The 19,840-nt window shown below is 39.9% G+C and overlaps 1 protein-coding gene across 12 annotated transcripts in view; it reads right to left on the reverse strand.

Annotated features, from left to right (window-relative positions):
* Window positions 1-19,840, reverse strand: part of KALRN (kalirin RhoGEF kinase) — a 465,384-nt gene that overhangs the window by 142,161 nt on the left and 303,383 nt on the right. For 11 of the 12 annotated variants that reach the window (XM_063161745.1, XM_063161743.1, XM_063161746.1 and 8 more), the window contains exons 15-24: window positions 19,255-19,421; window positions 13,266-13,385; window positions 10,440-10,658; window positions 7,448-7,597; window positions 6,468-6,582; window positions 6,024-6,139; window positions 5,324-5,446; window positions 2,792-2,974; window positions 1,610-1,728; window positions 372-438 (exon numbers count right to left, since the gene is read on the reverse strand). In XM_063161745.1, coding sequence (XP_063017815.1) covers window positions 372-438; window positions 1,610-1,728; window positions 2,792-2,974; window positions 5,324-5,446; window positions 6,024-6,139; window positions 6,468-6,582; window positions 7,448-7,597; window positions 10,440-10,658; window positions 13,266-13,385; window positions 19,255-19,421 — 1,379 coding nt within the window. The remainder of the gene's footprint in view (window positions 1-371; window positions 439-1,609; window positions 1,729-2,791; window positions 2,975-5,323; window positions 5,447-6,023; window positions 6,140-6,467; window positions 6,583-7,447; window positions 7,598-10,439; window positions 10,659-13,265; window positions 13,386-19,254; window positions 19,422-19,840) is intronic. The other variant, XM_063161744.1, reaches the window with a different exon arrangement.

Here is a 19,840-nt window from a genome sequence, read left to right on the forward strand (position 1 = left end):
TCCAGAAGCTTCAGGCAAAACCAGCTGGAAGATAAGCCAGATTTGCCACTTCAGTAGCATTAGATACATAAAAATCTCTGTCAGACTGAGGAATGTGAAAGCTGACAGATTTCACTGAATTACACTCTGGTTTTGTCTTGAATATCACCATCCACTTTAGGAACACCTTGCTGTACAGCAAAGCAAGGTGTTGGACTGTGCAAATCCAGAAGTTTCTCTAGTATGAGATGATTCAAATGAATAGATTTGAATCTTTAAGGAAAGGCTCAATGAATCAATGTGCACACCCTGTGCTTTAAAGTGAACATCCTCACTGCAGAGGACAACATGTGCTTCCAGGAATACTGGAGAGCTCCTGGGCCATAACTTACCTCTAAACATTCATGTAAATCCCTGACATAAGCTTTCTCTGTCTGCAGCAGCTCAGCCATAATGAATCTGGAAAAAAAAAAAAAGAGTATTTTAGGTGGTTTGGACGTTATAAACATTTCTACAATGAACAGAAAACAAAACATCCTCCTGTTCTCTTAAAGAATAAAGGTATTTCCACCCTAGACATTCAGCTACCTTACTTTGCACCTTTCAGGTCCATGATCAAAATAGCACTTCATACTCCAGTCCTTCGCAGAGTTATATTCTAAATATCTTTTCTGCACAAAACTCTATTAAGTTGTATTCCTGCAACCCTGTGTCCATGGGATTTACCACCTACATGCCCATCCTTAACTATCAGCTGGTTCTCAGAAATTTTTCCCTTCAGGGTTAAGGAATTGTGATTCACAATTATTTTCACCTTTGCTGACAGTCAGTGGGAAGTCACCCTAAAACTTTACCTTCAGAAGCAACACAGATGGATTTGGGAGACACCACTACTTTGAAGAGACTTCAACAGCCTGGTATCTGACCAGAAAAAATGCAGATGCTGTGAAATGCAATATTGGTTTTTCTATAGCCCAAGGCTGGGCCCCTCAAAGTTGAAATTCCTGAAATTTACCATAGGCAGAGCAAGTGTAATATTTTCTCAAGTATAAGTGGTTTCTTATCAATCATGATCTATGACAATTTCAGAGGTCTGAGAAATACTTTCCCAATATTCTTACACAAAAATAAGACAGAATACTGTGAAAATAGACTGTTCATGGATTTAAGTGCAACAAGTACCTCTCAACTATTTCCTCTAGTATAAACTATTTCCAGTTCTCTCAGTCCTACATTTGCTGAAATTTAAACCTACAAGTGAACTCTTGGGTCACTGATGTTTAGATAATATTTAGACACCTAAAGATGCTCTGTATTTTTTCCTGCTCATGTTACTTTTTACATACAAGCCGAAAGAAATTAGCAACTCCACAACATCAGGGCTAATCCAAGTGCCTGACTCACTGCTTTCCCTTTCTAACTTCTGATGAAAACCGAAAGAAATTCAACCTTTATGTTCTGAAATTCTCTAACCTACAAGTAACAACTACCCTACAACTGCAGACTTATCTCAACAGCTCTGCAGCTGGAATGAGTTACAGGACTGTCAGTCAGTTCAGGTCATGCTAATATCACAGAATTATTCTTTAGCAGATAATGTGCCATGCAGACAGAGTGCTTGGGAACATACTCTTTCTTTCTGGCTGACTTCCTTTTTTCTTCATTGACTTCATGATTTGCATCTCGCAGCTTTACCTCCCGGTCTGAAAGACTTGCTGGAATGATATCTAGCTCTAGGTCTTTGTTATCCTAGGGAAAAAACAAAAGTACAGAGTTTAACTTCATTGTAATCCTACTGTTGTGCAAAGTGCAGCATGTTCATGAGATCAAAGAGGTAAAAAAGGACACAAGATAATAATAACAAAAAGGAGGAAATTTAGACAGAAGCAGAAGTACTGTGAGAAGAGATAAAAACCTGAGAGAGAAATCTTAAAAACACAGAAATTATACTCAGTGTAATCGTCACCATTTCTCCTAATTAGGAACCAATACTGATAAAAAGGTCTAAATTACCTTACTCTTTCATATCTAAATTAGTTGTCTAGTATGGGACTTTCTAAAAACCAGTCTGATAAAGTAGAGCACCATGCAGAGACTACTTTCAGTGGCCATTTACCATGGAATACCTTTCCAGGCTGTAGTTAGAGCTCTGTGTAAACCAGAGGCCTTAAAAGGACCAGTGCACTTAAAATATCATGAGTGTGAGGGAATTTATTCCTTATTCTTGATATTTAATTCCAAAGAGTCATTGACTGAAAGGTTTTAAGTGTTTCTGCTTCTGGCACTCCCCCTTAATACTATGGCCAGGGAATAGTAGGAAATCCTAATTTTTTCTTCTTCTGATGCTCTACTTCACCTAAAAGAATTCAGACATGAGGTTGGGGATCAATTGTTTATGTTATTTAAAGGATGAGAGAATAAAAACTTAGAGTCAAAGTTTGAATTGGATGCAAAATAATGGTGTGGGAACAGGATTTATGGTTTATACCAAAATGAACACAGACTTTTATTCGATTAAAGTGTTTTCCCCCCTTTCCTCCTGAAAGCTGTATGGCCTCCTGAAAAATGGTGCAAACATTTGTTTAGAAAATCTTTCTGATCTTCATCTGCCTCTCCTCACATCACTGACCAAGCACAGCAAAACCCTTTAACCCTTTTCCTCCAGAAGCAGTTCTGAGCATGGCCAGGTGGGCTGGGTGAGCTTTCAGTGTTTCTAATGGGCACACAAAAACCAACAGCATTCATTCCACAGGCTTCCCCTTCCTCTGTGACTCAGCTATAAAACCCCCAACAGGACAGGGTCTAGCAGTACCTCTGGGTTGATTCCAAGGGCTTTTTCCAGGGAGTAACGGTATTTCCCCATCCTGAGAGAGAAGTCCCGGTAGCGCTTGTCTACGGTGGTGACCCACTTCCTGATTTCTGTGGCATGTATGTGTCCTTTTTCTACAAAGCTGTCAGCCAGCTGGATGAGGAGCTTCACTTTCTCCTTTGTTTGCTGCCCAAAATATGATCCTTGGTTATGTTTTATTATTATTATTTCCTTTGCTTTTAACTCACAAAGCAGTCAAAAGAAGTTCACAATTTTTATACATCATTAAAGAGTGTCTGCATTTCTTCTTATACAGAATCATACACTTCAAACTTTCAGTAAAACATGAAAGGAATGACATTTTTATAAGGACACTTATGAAGCTGAAGAAGATAGAAAGTCAAGTTTTTGAAACCCTGCAGACACAAACACATAAAACATGTTGGAAGTTACACATGTCTTCTTCTCATAAGCAAAAGCTTATTTTTGGTGAGCCCTGGAGTAGAAGACAAGATTTTAAAATCACACCTTGTACAGTACACCAAGTTACTCTGACTCTGTATCTGGTGGATCTGCAGACCTGTGTAGGAGGGTCATTAATACACATATCAGTCCAGGAAGTGATTTTGAGTCATTACTTGTCTGTTTCACAAACAAACAGAATTTAAATCCAAATTCATTACCTGCTTATTATAAAATCCTCCATTGGTATTTTAGGTCCAGTTAGGACACTACCAGCTAAAAGATGCCTGAACTCCAAAGCACACACTGAGCTCCCCAGACCTTCCAGAGGTCTTTTCCTTCTTAGTGTCTAACTGCCCCATAGTCAAAACTGCACAAAGGACCTAGTTATGAACTCTAGCTCTGATTCCAAACCTATCCCAGGAAATGAGGCACTGGCAAGCCTGTGGTCAAACATAGAGAGGATGTTCCCCCACACGTGAAGCAAGGCACGCTGTCAGGTACTTGACATTATTATCAGTGATCTGACCACAAATGGACAAATCCATGTCAGACCAGAAAACATCCAGCAGATTTCAAACACAAAACTAAATTCAAGAAATCCCACCACTGTAATAGATTGACAGCTGAATCAGACATCATTCTAACAAATTAAATGAGTAGCTAAGCAAGGCTAGGTATGAAGATGTAAAAATCTAACTTCCTGTCATATTTAAAGGGTGATTAATTCCCAAAAGCTACTGCTGATTTTGCACTTCAATCAATTGGTTTGTCCAGAAAGTTACTGGGATCAGGAAGGCTTTCAGCTACAGCTTAATTTGAGAATAACATCAGTCTGGGAATGATATGCATTTAGCAGATTGCACATGGCAGTGAAAATATTCTACATCAGCAGTAGGAGCAGTAGGACAGCCTGAGGGAGCAAGACTTAGATGTGTCAGTGTAAGAAACAGACAGTAATAGCTGATAATGAACAATGTCTAAAATTCAATCCAAGTCTAAGTAAAGAGTCAAAATTGTTTGGAAACTCTGTTATGAATTTGGATTATTCTGAAAAAAATAAATTATGAACCAGAATGTAATTTCAGGTGGACTAATTATGGGTGGTTAGAATTCAGAAGTAGTTAAAAGAATTTCTTATGTGTCCTGTCTGAAGAAATTACCTTCCATCCACTGCTAGCTATCTCACATTTTCAGAAACATGCAAGCTAAGCTAAAAGACGGGCACAAGAACACCACAAAGGCTGTGAATCAAACCCATACAAGCATAGGCAGCCTAAGGAGGAATTTGAGGATTACAGAAGATCAATTTCAGGACACAGTGAAATGCAGCTACATAATACCAAAGCCATAGTCTTCCTGCACTCCATCTTTGCAATTTACATCCTTATCAGAGACTCCTAATACCCCTGTGGATTCACTGCCTATGAATTACCTATGGTTTGAATTAATTTGTCTGAAGCAGATCCAATCACCATTCCTGTGTAAACCTCACCAGATTTCCCAGAATTGCTCCCTATAAATTAATATATTCTTGGTAATGCAGTTTTGTACTCAAAAATGTTCACCCCAGAGTTTAAAGACTCATCTATTTAAAGTACTTTGTTGGGATCAGCAGATTATTTCTAACGAGATAAATGATCATCTGTGATCAACCAGCTGGAATTAGTGACACAAATTGTGGTTTTAAAGACAGAAGAAAGAGACCAGGAGTCCATGGTGACCTTGGATGTATTCAGATCAATTAGTCACCCTATGCCATTCTGGAATGATTGCTTGAGAATGGAATGTCTATTAGATTGCTGTGAACTCTGTATGCAAATGGACTTTTTCTCTTCCTTCTGATCAGAACATAAATTTTCTATAACCAGTACTAACCAAAGTGGAGAAAACCTCCTTTTCGTGCCTATGTCCTGCTAAAAGTTCTCAAAAATCATTTATCTTCAGGGCTAGGATTTTTAGAGGGCAACTATAAAATCAAGGGAATATTGTTACAGAGATTTGAGGCTTTGAAACAAGACCATAAATACAGACTAAAGCAGATGGCATAATTAGATTAAAGTCACTGTTTACTTTGGCAGGTACTCTGAATTCCCCATATTCCTTCAGGAGTTCCTGAGTTTCTTCGGCTGATTCCCCTGTGGAGTTGTGAGTAGAGAGGTAATATTCTCCTGTTTCTTGGATCCAGTCTAAGGCCTGTCAATGTCAAAAACACCAAAGGAAAAAACAAAACAAACAGCTTTTGTATTTCAAGAATTAATTCTCTGACAAAAAAAAAAAAAAAAAAAAAAAACCCTGCCAAACAAAGAATATCAAATACATTGGGATTAATACCCTGTATTCTTAAACACTTTCTAGGAACACATAAAAAGAATAAAATAATGAAAGCAGGTGGGAAAGGATACAAAAGGGTACTCTGTGTTTCCTAGGACAAAAAAGAGTGTAGGGAATTCAACCTATATATAGATGGATCTGCAGGGAAAGCAGTTTTCTCATTCAGAAATAGCTCAATAAAACTAGTTTGCTCCTATATTTATTTTCAAACAAATGAAGAAATAGAGAACTTAATCTGAGGTGACAAAAATAGTGAATCTTCTCAGGTTTTGGAATTGTCTTAAATTGTTTTAAATCTATATTTGCCATGTATTCAGAAGTTACAGTGTTTAAACACAACTTGAGATTGCAAGAGGAGCCCCACACAGAGGCACTACATGGATACAGGAGATTTTACACACTGCCAGGACAGAGGCACAAGGGGGGGTTTTCACATTACCTGCTTGGCACTGCGCTCAAAGACAACATACTGCTGGCACTGATCTAATCTCCTCTTCTTCAGGGTCCAGAAGTGAAGGACCCGATTCTCCCTCTGCAACAACTCACTCAGAATGGCTGCAGGGCAAAGGAAAACATCTGCATGAGTAGGGATTCCTTGGGTGCACACAGAAATAAGCTATGAAATGATGAATTTAATCACTTTGCCTGGACCTTGTTCCCAAAAGCAGAGAGCCCAAAATCACACTTCCTAAAAACAGACATTGATTCAAAGGGGCTGCTAAAAAAACCCCAAAACCATGCACAAGAAACCACCACAAAGCGAGTGTAGTTGCAGAGTGATCTGGTGAAGGAAATGATGCCAGAACAGACTTTGCAGACTTTAGGAGGATCCCCCTGCATAGGGGGAGGCAAACCAGACCTTCAGCGGTGTCACTCCACCAACCTTTGACCTGCTGCTCGGGCCCTCTGGTGTGGCTGGCCACTCCAGGCATGCTGACGTTGTTCCTGTGGATGTACTTGAGGAACACCTCAGCGTTCCTCCGCGCCAGGGTGCAGGCCTAGGAAGAACAGTCCCCACCAAAAGAGTCAGCAAAGATGAGCAAAGAAAGCAAGAAGTTCTCTTTCTGGGAAGATGAGAACTTCAGCTAAGAGTCAATAAACTCAGCTAATAAATGAACAGTCTCACAGACCTATTAAAACATGAGTAATATAGTGGCTCATTTTATATATGATGGCAAATTAATGACAGTAATTAAACAACTGCTTGTTAAGAACTGGTACCTCACACATTTTCTGTCTAACACATCTCCCAAGAAAAGGAATCATTGTTTCAAAAAATGTCCAAATCTAGAGGCATAATTTCTTAAGCCTTGACTGCAAGTGTACTTTTATATTGTGTATCACTTCTAGTGGCAGGTGGGAGGCTGGCTGACAATTCACTTGTCAGCCTGGGAGATCCCTGTTTCTTCCAAAGCAGCACCTGGAAGGCAGGAAGAAATTTCTGTCTCCATCTTGGTTCTGCCTTGCAGAGACAAAATTGCTTGAGTTATTATTAGTTCTTCAGTTATTGGCTTGGAGGACAAAATCTGAAATGCTGGATGGTTTGTACAAGCCAACACCAAAATGATGTGTAATACCTGTCATTTATAGTACAATTTTAACTTTGAACCAGCACAACAACTAACATCCTCCAGGTACAAACACCACCTAATTGGTCTTGATGACCTCTCTCTGAGATATGTATTGATAATAATGCTCAATACCCCTGCTACAACAAAGTAAAACTGGCCTAGGGTTTATACAGACAGCTAGTAGCTGAACTGGAATTACACATCAGAGCATCCTCTCAAACTTACCAACACTGCTCTAAATTGTCTACTTAATGGAAATTTTTCCTAATTTAATAGAGAACAAAAATTAGACCTTGAGAAAAGCCTCCTTCTGTTCCAGATGTTTGCTGATCAGAGGGATGACATGGTCTATCTCAGCTGCTGGCCCAAGTTTATCTCTGCCTCCACACCAGTCTTCATCCCGTCTGTATTCCTGCTCCAGGCTCTCTAAAACACTGCACACCTGAAACATGCCCACAGCACAGCTCAGTTATCCACAATCATAACCAGGGCAACATTCAGTAAAAATCTGTGAGCAGTGACATGTCATTTTTGTACTATGGCCCACAGCATGGGGGTAACTGGGTATAAAGCAGGCCCTAGACAGAATGATCTAGGTGTTTTTCTTACCCGTAGGGATCTTTACTGTTGGGGATACAATTTATTTAAGGCTGATAAATCATTCTGCTCTTCTAATGAATAATGAGAGGAAGCACAAAAGGTTGAATGAAGGCAGAGGTCAGCCCAGCCCCAGTTGATCATTCAGGAAACAATCCCTATTCTAGAACGTGTTTAAATCCTATTGAAGTCAAGGGACTTAACACATACTTAAAGAAAAGCACATGCTTAAATACTTTCCTGAAAAAAAGTCTGAAGCTGGAATTAATTCTCTTCAGCTATATTTTAGTTGCTCCCTATACAGCTTTTTTAAAAGCTCATGGAAACCAATAGACTTAATCAGGGTCACAATCTAGGTGGATGCAGGTGCTCCACTGCACAGAGCTCACACACACACATATATTCTATCTTAGTAGAATAGTGGAACAGTGGAATTGAGGTAAATAAACCAAAACAGCCTGGAAATTAGGCAGTTGCTCAGACAAGGCTGAGTCTTTTATGTTGCAGATCCTGAGAATATTCTCAGTGGCCTGTGCAGACACAGCAAAAGTTTTCCAGGACATTTGGAACTTTCTTTCCCAAAGGGCTCTTCCTACAGACTCCACTGTTGAGATGACCCAGTCAGTTATTGCTGGGATCCAGGTAGAAATGTCCATCCTTTTCTTGCTCACTCTTGCAAGCTTTAATATGAACACAGTTATAATTCAGGAGAAGCCACATTATTAAGAGCACAGTCTGGAGGAGACTCCAGAATTACCCCCTCATCACCCTCACTATCACAGGCCATTTTCATGTAAATCTGACAAAGAGCACACTGAAGTCCACTTTAAAACTGGTGAGTTAAGGTAAACTGATAACTCATCCTGCTGCCAGGCTTACGCACTATGCATTATGCAAAGGGCCTTGTGCACTTGGCAATCTAAAATTATCTTCTTGCCTGGATGCAAACCAGCAGTCACCCTCAAATATTTAGTGGAGAGCAAGTGCTTCATGTGTCATGTAGGCACAGAAAAGCATTTCCATTTCACTTCTTGAAAACCTTGACATCCTGTTGAACTTCTGTGATTTAAAGAATGAAAATAAATGGACTGCTTGAGATTCACATATCTCCAGGAAGAATTGTCCCTGCACATGCAAAGAGTGTCTTTTTGTTAAGGTGATGAGAGAAGTGAGTATAAAATGGGCTGTCAATGAAGTCAGAGAAAAACTGGGCTATCTGAAACCCAGGGCTTCACCACTAACATCAAGAACATAATATACTTGGGGAAGACAGGCATGAAAAAGTTTGGCTGCATGTGACACTCTCTGTGTTCTTTTAGCTCCTTTTTCTGGATACTCAGAGAATTCAGGATCCAGTAAATGATTCACTCCACTGTCAGGCAGTCACAGAACAGACCCTTAAGGACTGTAGATCAGCTGTGCAGCCCAAGAGAAGATGACAGGCTTGCAGCATTGAGTTCATGAGCATTCAAAGACTGAATGACCTTTGCCCTGCACATTTGCTGAATAGACACAGCCAATGAATGAACTGGTGGGCACTGCAGTGTGCTTGTCTGAGACTTGGAAATAGGAAGAGAGATTGAACTGATAAATTACTGCCAATGCATATTTTGGCCAGTACATTTAACTGTCTGAAGCTCTAATGAATCCCCTAACAGTTTTCATTTCTCACACTCCTCCATCAGCAGTAATTCATTTTGATCTTGAATGCATCAGGGACTGTAAATCTGTTTGAAACTCTTCACAGTGAAATACATTAATTATAAGGAATGTATTCCTCTTAAACAGTCTTAAAAATACATTAAACAAATGACACCAAAAAATGGCCCAAAGATCATCTCCAGCCTCCAAGTTAAGGAAAAGTACACTTTTTCCCTAATGACATATCTAGTTATGTTAAAAATCTTTCCATGTCTAGTTCTTTAATTGAGGACCTAACTGTGTGGCAATAACAATAGAAAATGTCCTGGCAATGACTGCTGCCTTTTGTGTAAAACCACAGGTTCCTGCAGTGTCCCTGCTAACAGCAACTGCCTGGCTGCAGTAAATGACACCAGGCAAGGCTGCTGGAGTAGCCACACTGTGACACTAATTCCCACTGACTACAGTATGAAGGGCACCTGCCTGTGCAAGGGATGAATAATCCCACCATGCCAGCAGCCAACTGGAATGTGTTTTGCAATTCATGAACACCTGGAATGAAGTAGAGTTGGGATAGCACATAATGGGCTCCTGCTGTAATTATGTGTGTTGCAGGTGGATTTAAGAGAAATCCCTTCAAATCTTGGCATCTTTTTTGGCATGGTGGTATTTAAGTACTAGTAAAAACATTGGCTCACAAAATAACAATTAATTAATTGCAATCAGTTCTGAAGGAAAAGCATATTTATATTCCTCAAGTATCATAAGAACTTGAAACAAAAGTGGTGGGATTTCAAAAATCATTCCTGTTTGAAAGGGGAAAATTGAAAAAACCCCCACAAAAATAGCACCTACAAGAATTACATTGCTACACTGAAAACTTTGAGATGAAAGTTATTACAAACTGCTTGCTGCTCTTTTTTTGTCTTTTTTTTTGAGGGCTGAGTGGGTTACATTTTTTTGTGTTGCAATACTTGTCAAAGAAAGAATTCTTACTGATCCAGACTTGGTTTACTGTGGCCCAGAAATGGCCCTGTCCAGCTCACCTGCTCAGAGGTTTTATAAAAGGCCACGGAGGCATTGACGAGTTTGAGCCTGTCCTCCATCTTCAGCATCAACTGCTGCCAGTGCAGGGCCACCTTCTCAGCACATTCTCTGATGGCATCAGCATCATAATGTCCAGCCTGCAGCAACACTTCAGCCTTCTGCTGGACCTGCAGGGCACTCTGGTGCGTCTTCTGTAAAGAAGTGGCATGAAAGAGGGACTGTGTATGAGGGGAGGAAAGAGAGGTTGTACAGATGTGCCAGATGTATGGTAGAGAGGTGAAGCGAGGCGTGATGAGAGAGTGAAATATTTTCAGAGTTATCTTCAGTTAACAGTCACTTTCTGCAAAGCATTTTAGTTTCAGTTATTCACACACACTTGCAACATGTTAATAAAGCTTGGAACATGTAAGCACTGCTAGGATGGGTTGGCTACACAGGTCAGCTGCTGCTCTTTGAGCAGTAACGTGGGGTCCCCAGGGGTCCATTCTGACTGCCCAGTGCAGGCAGCTCTCACTGAGCTCCCACCCAGCCTCAGTGCTCACTGCATCCCACACAATCTGCAGCCCAAAAGCAAACTCTAAACAGCTGGCAAACTATGGGCCTAATCACCCCAATTTGGCTCTTGCCAGGCAGTTTACCTGGCATCAGCAGCTTTACTTGTGCAGTTGTTCAAAACATCAATCCCAGAAAATAACGTGTCTTACTAAAGGGCATGAACTTTATCACAAGCAGCAGCCCCTACAAGAAGCATTTCTGGAAGTCAGCTCACTCATGCTGGAGATTAGATTTATGCTCCTACCTTTAAGGTCAGAGCTGGGGAGACCCAAATCATTCTCTCCACCATTCCCCAGTTGACTCAGTAGCCCCTTTACAGGCAAGACTGAGTTATCTGCCCCATTCCTCAGCCAGCACCAGCTCCTCTCAGAGTTACCAAGTGGTGGCTATGTCTTCCTCTGTGGGCTGCTGAAATTGCCCCCATCCCTTCCCAGCCTCCTGAGTAACTGTTCAGACATGGTTAAGTCCAGTATTTGATTTTAATCTTCTGAACAGAAGCCCTAAAATCTCTCAGACTCCTCTGTGCTATGTCCCATTTGTAACTGCTGCTGACAAATTCTCATGTGATAGTTTTATGATCTAAGCCATGAACCTGGAAAAAAGCTTGAAATCATCTGGCAATACACTGATGAATAATGTAATGTAGAGAAAGCTATTAGGAAACAAAAAGGATTAATACTTGGCAGAAACTTAGGAAGATGTTCAAGAACAACTGGTTAAATTTAATATCCAGCTGCTTTACTGATGTTAGAATTGCAATACTTGTTTGAAATAGACTTTGAAGGATTTCAACTGCAAATCAATTCCACCTCTAGAATGCTTTTAGAGAACATTCTGCCTTATGTGCTTTGCTGATCTATTCCCCATATTGAGCTTTAAATACTTTAAATATTTAATCTAGTGATTTTTTCTTTTTGAAAACTTATTTTTCCCCTTACTACAGTGTAACCCTCTTCTCCCTCTGCAATTTGCATTCACCACCAAATGCAAGCACTTCCCCAGTGTCAGAAGCTGTGATAACTCAGCCAGTGGGTGTCTTGTTCCCCACTGCTGTCTGGTGGTGGCTACCAAGATGTGGTCAGCACAGCTTGGTAACAGCCAGCTCATACAGAATTGATAAAAAACTTCTTCCTTTTCCTTTAGGAGCTGCAACAGCTGCTCCTTCGTTACTCTGAGCAGAGCTGGATCAAAATAAGTCATTAGCTGAGATTTAAACTCTAGAATTATTAGCATCACTGTAACATATATTGACTAAATTCAAGTTTACCAGGAGACATTCCTTCCTCTTCCCCCCACCTCCCACTGCAGTCAAGCATCTCTTCAAATCTCCATACTTGCAGAGTTCAAAGTTTGGTTTAGTTTGCAAGTATAAGGGTATTTTTCAGCTATTCTTTTCTCTGTAAAAACTTAATATATTCTGGGAAGCACACATCCCTTTCTTAAGCTGGAACAGAAAAAAAACAATGCTAGAAAGCAACCTCTTTCTAGCAAATGAAGTGAGCACACCCTGTGAGGGTTTGCTCACAATAACAGAGATATATCAAGCACTGAGCTTAATTAGGAATCATTTAGTGCCCTGCTCAGGGCAGATCTTAGCCCTTCACTACCTTCTCATTCAAAGGGAAGCTGCTCAGAGCAGGGCCTCTTCCTCCTGGCCCTGTGAGTGAGGCAAATGGGGTGGTTCACAATCAGTTTCCAAGGGCCAGGTCAAAGATGTGCTGTAACTCCAGAGCAAGAAGGGGGAAAAGCAGTTTGGGAGTAAATTCTTAAAAATTGCCCCTCTTGCCTCTTTGTCAAAGTTGTTTGAGGATGAGGGTTGGAATGAGTTTCTTTTCTGGGGTTCGTGAAAGGAAAGCTGAATGAAAGATTATTTAGTGTGAGAGCATTATCCGTTAAAAAATATTCATAAATGAATGCTGGAATGACCTCCAGACTGTGGATGGGGAAAGAAACTGACTTGAATAACTTTTCCCATTTCAGATCACTTTATGAACCTTAATTTTTTATCAAGGAAATTATCAGGAGATGCCTGAGTGTCATTTTCACGAATGGCAAAGCTGATATCTGGCAGCAGAAGAATTAGCTGCAGGTGATAAATAATTTGTTTCACTATTAGCTGCTGTCTACATTACGAGTTTAATGATAAGTTGATTCTCTAAAGCCTCTATTCCTCCCCTTCCTTCAGGAAAGCAATGATTGATGCCCATGAGGTAACCTTTTGTGTGATGTTCAGCTGGGAAGGAGAAACAAAGAGGAGTAGCTGGTGTTACCTCTATGGCCAGCTGGAACTGCTCGTGCTCCCTCTGGAGCTGCTCAGCCTCCGACAGGGAGCTGGCATTGACCAGGCTGGCGTTGAGCATCGACTCCCCGTTCCTGATCCAGCCAAGCACCTGCAAACAGAGGATGTGCTCAGTGAAAGGTGCACTCAGTACCAGGGTTTATGCAGTCACCTGTCAGAAAATGCTTCAGCCTGCCTGAACAAGTGTGAGCAGAAAGAAATCTTTTCTGTGAACAGAAAGAAATCCTGGTGTAAGGTCTTAATGGCATGCAGTTTTAAGAGGCAAAGATCTTATTGAAAAAGTTATTGCTTGAAGAATTCAACTCCCTTTACATGGATATTTGGATAGCAAAGAACTCTCATTTTCAAGGTTTGATCACAAACATGAATGGGCCCCTATGCAAATACCCCAGGGCAAAACCACAAAGCATAATGAGGGAGATTTGGATTTAAACATCTTTTCAAATTTCCAACAGGAATCACAGATTGCAACACCTTTCTGCTTCACTTGCCTGTGTGTCTTCCACACAAAAGTCTGAGCCTGGGGAGGAGGGAGAGGACACAGTTTGATTCATTTGGCACGGAGTTAAGATGCAGTTAAAGTTTCCACCTGCACACAGCTAGGAAAAAGTGTCAAATCTTGTATTTTGTGGTTAATCAAGAGGCTTTACTTCAGACATGTTAAAATTATTTGTAAGACATGCAATTCATACTGTAATGAGTGCAGAATCACATCCTAAATGTACATAATTAATCCATCAAGCTTGTACTCGCTCATTTAAGCAGCAACATTTTCTGCTATTTTAAGACACATGTTTAGGAAATTAGCACCCAGAACACACATGCAAGTTCTTTCCTGTGCTGTCTCAAAGCCTTTTTTCTACCTGTGGAGGTGTCTTATTAGTCCAGTAAAGCCAGAAAGTTGTGGAGTCCAATTCACAGATCCACAGGAAATCCTGATTGCTCAATCACTGCCCTAAATTAGCTCACAATTTCCAAAATTGACTTTGCTGCAATAGTCCACAAAGCAATTTCCCTTTTGTACTATCATTTTCTACAAGTGATCCATTAATTGCCTGGAGGAAACAGGGAATTTTTTTTATTGCTTTGTTTTTCATCCCTACATCATGCTTCACCCTAGTTAGTGCCATTCAGTTCCCTGTAGGGTAAAAAATGAGCTTTCCCCAGGAGAAAAAAGGGAGACATCTATACATGTAGCTGACCCTAATTTGTAGAAAATTACATTCTGCTTAGTACAACAGTGTTGAAGATTTAATTTCATTTGTTTCTCTTTCATCAGCAGTTGTAATTGTTCCTGTGGTAAATGCATCACACATTTAAAGAAAAAGCAGTTGAGTTATCATGTGGAAATTGCATTGTCTGGCATTTTCTGTAATCCATCAGACTTAAACCCTGCATTATTACCAACTACATGGTACCAAACTCCGAAGGTAACCAAAGGATCACTGTACCTGGGAAAGGCCTGAATTGAGGACATCATGAGGCAAGACATGCTTTCATGCTTTACATGCTGCCATACACCCAGCATTGAATTATTTGGAATGTAGAAAATACTGAGGGTGTATGCTAAAAATACAGCTTTTCTTTTCCTCTGTGGAACATCTTTCATTTCAGCTGAGTTTTTAAAAAACTGCCACAGACAGTTTGACACACATTCCACACAAATATCTGAGCCTCTAAATAGAGAAACATCAGAAAAAAAAATATGGAACCTCAGCCTTACAACAAAACAACTTGATTAGGAAGAGGGACCACAAAACCAGTCTGCCAGGTTTCCTCTTGTGTTAACATCACATATTCATCCCTCTGTTCAAGAGTCTTGCAGACTCAGATTATCCAGGGGAAAGCAGTTCAGGTGGACTGGTGGGTTCCATGTGCCAGCCATGCTGCCAGCACCACTCCTGACCAAGGCTGCTGCCCCCTCTCCTTCCCCCAGAGTGTGGGGTTGGACATTTTGGGGTTCCTACATCCCCTTTTCCAGGCCCAAGGAGCACCCAAGCACTAGCAAATTTTGCTTGGAAGCATTTACAAAGTGACCCCTGTCTACTTTGGCAAGTCTGGCACTTCAGTGTTGGAGCCTCATCTGAGATTTGCATCAGCTGCTTTCATAGTAATGTTTCTCCCTTACTTATGTTGTTTACATACAGTAAGGGAAAAAAAAATTCAATTGCACGACCAAAGCTCCTTAAGTCCAAGTTCAAAGCCCCTGCAGAGACATTCCTTGTGTCCCTGGTTTAGAACTGGCTGGAAAGGGGCATTTACACATTTGTATCTGGTTTACAAGACCTGCTCACAAAGTGACTTCTACTCATATAGTGCTTAATACCTTTTCATTAAAATATATAGAAAAGCTCTTAATACAGGACCAAAGCACTTCTATGATTATTTCTTGTATTAGTAGTTTCACCATTATTTTGCAAAGTGCAGACAGGCCAACCCTAAAAGACAGTTTTAAAAAGATATTTTCTACAAATTACAGATTTTATCAGCTTTGTAGAAGCAATGACTAAATAATTCTGGAGTTAAATAAAACTTCAAAGACTTTCTTATACATCCTAACAATTTTTTATAACAGAGAAGCAGAAACAATTTTATGGGCTCTCATATAAAAGTCTCTTGTCACTGGAAAACAGTTTTACTTCAAGGCATGGGTTAACAGGGCAACCACCACAACTCTGAAACAACTCCCACCTTTGACTCCAATTTGCTTTAGGGAGGCTATGCTCCTGTACAGGGATTCTCTGTAATTAAATAATAGTACCAAATTCTTCTAAAACCCCTAATTTGTTTCCTGGAACTCTGCCATCTTCACTGAGCACAGAGTCAGACTCTACAGGAAAAATAAAGATTGAGGCACCCCTTGTGCAGCCATCCTTAAGAAATGAGAGCTCTGTACCATGCAGTGCTTTTATCTACTGCTCAGTTTAGTCAGAATGTTTCCAGAAATGTTTCTTCATGTTTCTAAAAAAGACTTAGGCCCTTGCTATGGATAATTGTCCAGTAAGATAAGAAAAGATTTTCAGGTTTAGGAGACAAAACAATCTAAGGGAATCTTTTACACTCCAGACCCTTTGCAGCTTCCTTCAGAAGCTTTTACTAACACAGACCCAACCATCAAGGACAGCTTCTGGTAATTCTAACCATGTTTAAAACTTCATTCCTTTCCCAGGAGCTATTTGACATTAGATTAGGAAAAAACAAATTTATTCACTGTCTCTCAAATGACTACTTCCCATCATCCTTTGGGCATATATATTTTGAAGCAAATCAAATGCCAAACACCAAAAATAGACGGATAACAAGCACATCAAAAGGATTAAATATATCTTCAAAACAACCTGGAGAGCAAGTGTAATGGGACACCTTGAGGATATCTTGGAGCAAATTAGGTCAAGTTCAAAACTTATTTTAAAAAAAAGCCCAAACCATACAAAGATAAATTAAGGGGATAGGGATGCCAAACAGCTGCAGGCACAGCATTAGAGTTTGTTTTTTTAAACTGATCTCCACAAATCTATTCTGCCATTACTTTTATGTAAGCAGTCCAAGCTCTATAGTTTCTGTCAGAAATGAGTAGGATCCAAATGAGGGAAAATCAGGCTTGGGCAGAATTTTTCTTAATAACAAAGACCTTATGAATTACTGATCTTTTCTATTTCCACTCTAAAGCAGTTCACAGAACATCTCATTTGGAATTGTTCCACTTTAATGGCCCCAAACTTCAATTCATTGTCTTGGCATTCAAACCCTTGGTGCATATGATATAAAGCAGAAACCTCTGGTAAATGAAACTTAAATAGATAGAGACAGTTTAAAGACTTTTTATTTCCATGAGCCATTATATCAAAATGCAAACACATGTACATGCACCAGCTTTGACCAATTTTACTCTGTCAGCAGAACTTAACACAGCTACAGGAGGTGTCTTGCAACAACCACATCTCAACTCATTCACAAGAGAAAGAGCAATTTGGTAATGAGATCATCCATCATCTCAGATGCACTAAACTGAAAGTGAAGGAAACCTGGACCAGACTGGAGATGAACTACAAGCCAAAATCAATACACTTCCCAATTTCACTAAATGGTTGGGAATATGACTCATTGACAGGAAACCAAATAGATAAGACACAGAAATATTTTAACTTGCCTCTTTCTAAGGGAGATTGTAGCTGTGGTAATTTATAGGTTAACAAGCAAAGGGGTGCTTAGTATTCAGCTGAACAAATAAAATGTTTTTTCACTACTGGTTTGCTGGGAGGTCACACAATAACAAAGGCTCTGATGGTCCCAAGCTCTGTTAAGGAAATACTAATTCAAGGCAGCTGTTCTCTCACAGTAAGTATTAGCTCAGTCTTATAACCATTTCCTTTGGGTAGATTTCAGTTGTAAAATAGTTAAGCAGATATTTGATAATAAGGCAAATAACATCAGGTACCTGCAGAAAGTGCTGCAGTGCCACTGAATGGCTGCAGCAGCAGCCACAGGGCTGACTGCCCTTCACCCCAGACCAGTGGGCAACCTGCAGCTTTAGCCTTTCTGCCACACATGAAACTCCTCTCTGCTTTCTGTCATAAGTGAAAATGGCTCTGCTGTACCAGAAATCTATCACATACACCTCCAGGCTTAGCTAAGCTAAGAAACTTTGGGAATCTATAGAAAAAAAGAGTATATGCTTCATAATCATGTTAAGATGGTGGTTATAAATATCACAGAGTGTTTCTGGGTTTTACTTGGTTTGTTTTCTTTTTTTTTTTTAAGAGTAAAGCCAAGCAGTCTACAGAGCTCCAGAACTTTGTGAGGAGCTGATCTTCAATAATCACAAATGCAAAATGACCATATTTTAAAAATAAAAATTAGAAGAATTCTGTGCTACTTTTAGGTAGAGTTGAAAAATATTCACATCAAAGTGGACTTTGAAGGAAAATGTATATACTGCTGTTAGAGCTGCCAGTTTGCTGAGTGTAAAGGATTTTTTTTGCTGGTAATGATAAAGCAATTCAGATAAAGCATCACTCAGTTATTCTGTCCTCAAAAGTGAATATTTATGATCATATGTACTGAGCATTCAGAGAGTGTATGTATGCGTTTAAGTAAACAAATGAGCAGATATATCTCATGAATACCTTGTAGTATTTGGACACTTGTCCCAACACCAATCCCAACCCACCTATTTGTATAGTTAAATGGAAAACTGAATATTCCAGATGTCTGGAAAAACATTCTTGGTTTTCCTGATGAAATCAAGAACATTCAATAAAAAGACACATACGAGAGTGTGAAGCCACCCATGGGCTAGGAAGCAGGAAGTGTAATGTTATCCTGTGCAGCAAAGGAAAACAAAGAAACATGAGGCATCCAAATTAAATATCAGGGAAAACCAAGGGAGGCAGAACATGACTGCCTATGCCAGGATGAAATGTGAAAGAAAGGCAATGTAATAATACTAAGTGGTCTAAACAAGTCCTGGGATCTAGAGACCATTGACAGATTTTTTTAAATCACCAGAAGATGTTAAAGATTCCTGCAAGACAACAGATGTATAACAATAAATAAAAAGGTGAAACTACCATAATGTCATTCTTAGGCCTCATAGCTCAGCTTCCTTTGCTTTGGGCCTGTTTTCCACCTCAGATTAAATCTGGGTCACAAATCAAATAATTATATTCCCAGAACACTTGGAGTCTGAGGCCGTTTCTCCAGCTGAGAAGCTACATGGTCAGTTTTGCACAGAATTTCCATAACTACTCATGAAACCAAAAACATGGGAGAGCAGAGCCCGTTCTTATTTGCAAAGGGCCATCCTGTAACCTGTCAGCAAATCAAGTACTATTAAGTAAAGGGTGATTTAGACTGCCCACCTAAAGGTTTGTCCCTTGGCAGACCCTGGCCTAGCAGTGTGAATGTATGTAATGGCTGAAAACCCCCTCGAGCCCCTCATGTGTGGTCAAAACTCTCACCTGCTTGACCTCAGCCTGGAGGTGCCGGAGCTGCAGGCACTGCTCCAACCTCTTGTGAGTTTGGTCAGCATTCAGCTCCAGCTCATGCTGCTTCTCGTGAAGGAATTCCAGCAGTTCTTGAACCTGGGTTGCAAGATCAATGTCTTTTTCACAGATCAGCTCAATGCCTGTAACATGCAGAGAGAGAGAGAGAGAGATTATTGCACTTACTTGAAATTTCAATGTTGCATAACTGCAAACTTCAAAATTTTTTGCCATTTAACACTTTGATTTGCAAGTGTCTGAGTAATTCTTTCTCACTTAACTTTCTCATATGTAATATTTGGCTTTCACAGCTCCCTTATCTTCATCACTACATTTTTCTGCAAAGTGGTGTTTCTCTGGTGGTCATTGCTCATCTGACTCATCAGCATCTGGCCAGTCAGACTGACTTAAGCACAGTCTTGCTCAAAAACTTGCATGGATATCAAATTTTAAAAAAGACAGAAAAATCCTCAGTTTTTTAGGATAATTAATTAACTTATACTTTAGAAATGCATGTTTAAAAAAGAAGAAAAAAACTAGAAGAAAAAAGAGATAAGGAAGA

Source organism: Melospiza melodia, chromosome 8 (genome assembly GCF_035770615.1).
Source record: "Melospiza melodia melodia isolate bMelMel2 chromosome 8, bMelMel2.pri, whole genome shotgun sequence".
Classification (NCBI taxonomy): domain Eukaryota; kingdom Metazoa; phylum Chordata; class Aves; order Passeriformes; family Passerellidae; genus Melospiza; species Melospiza melodia.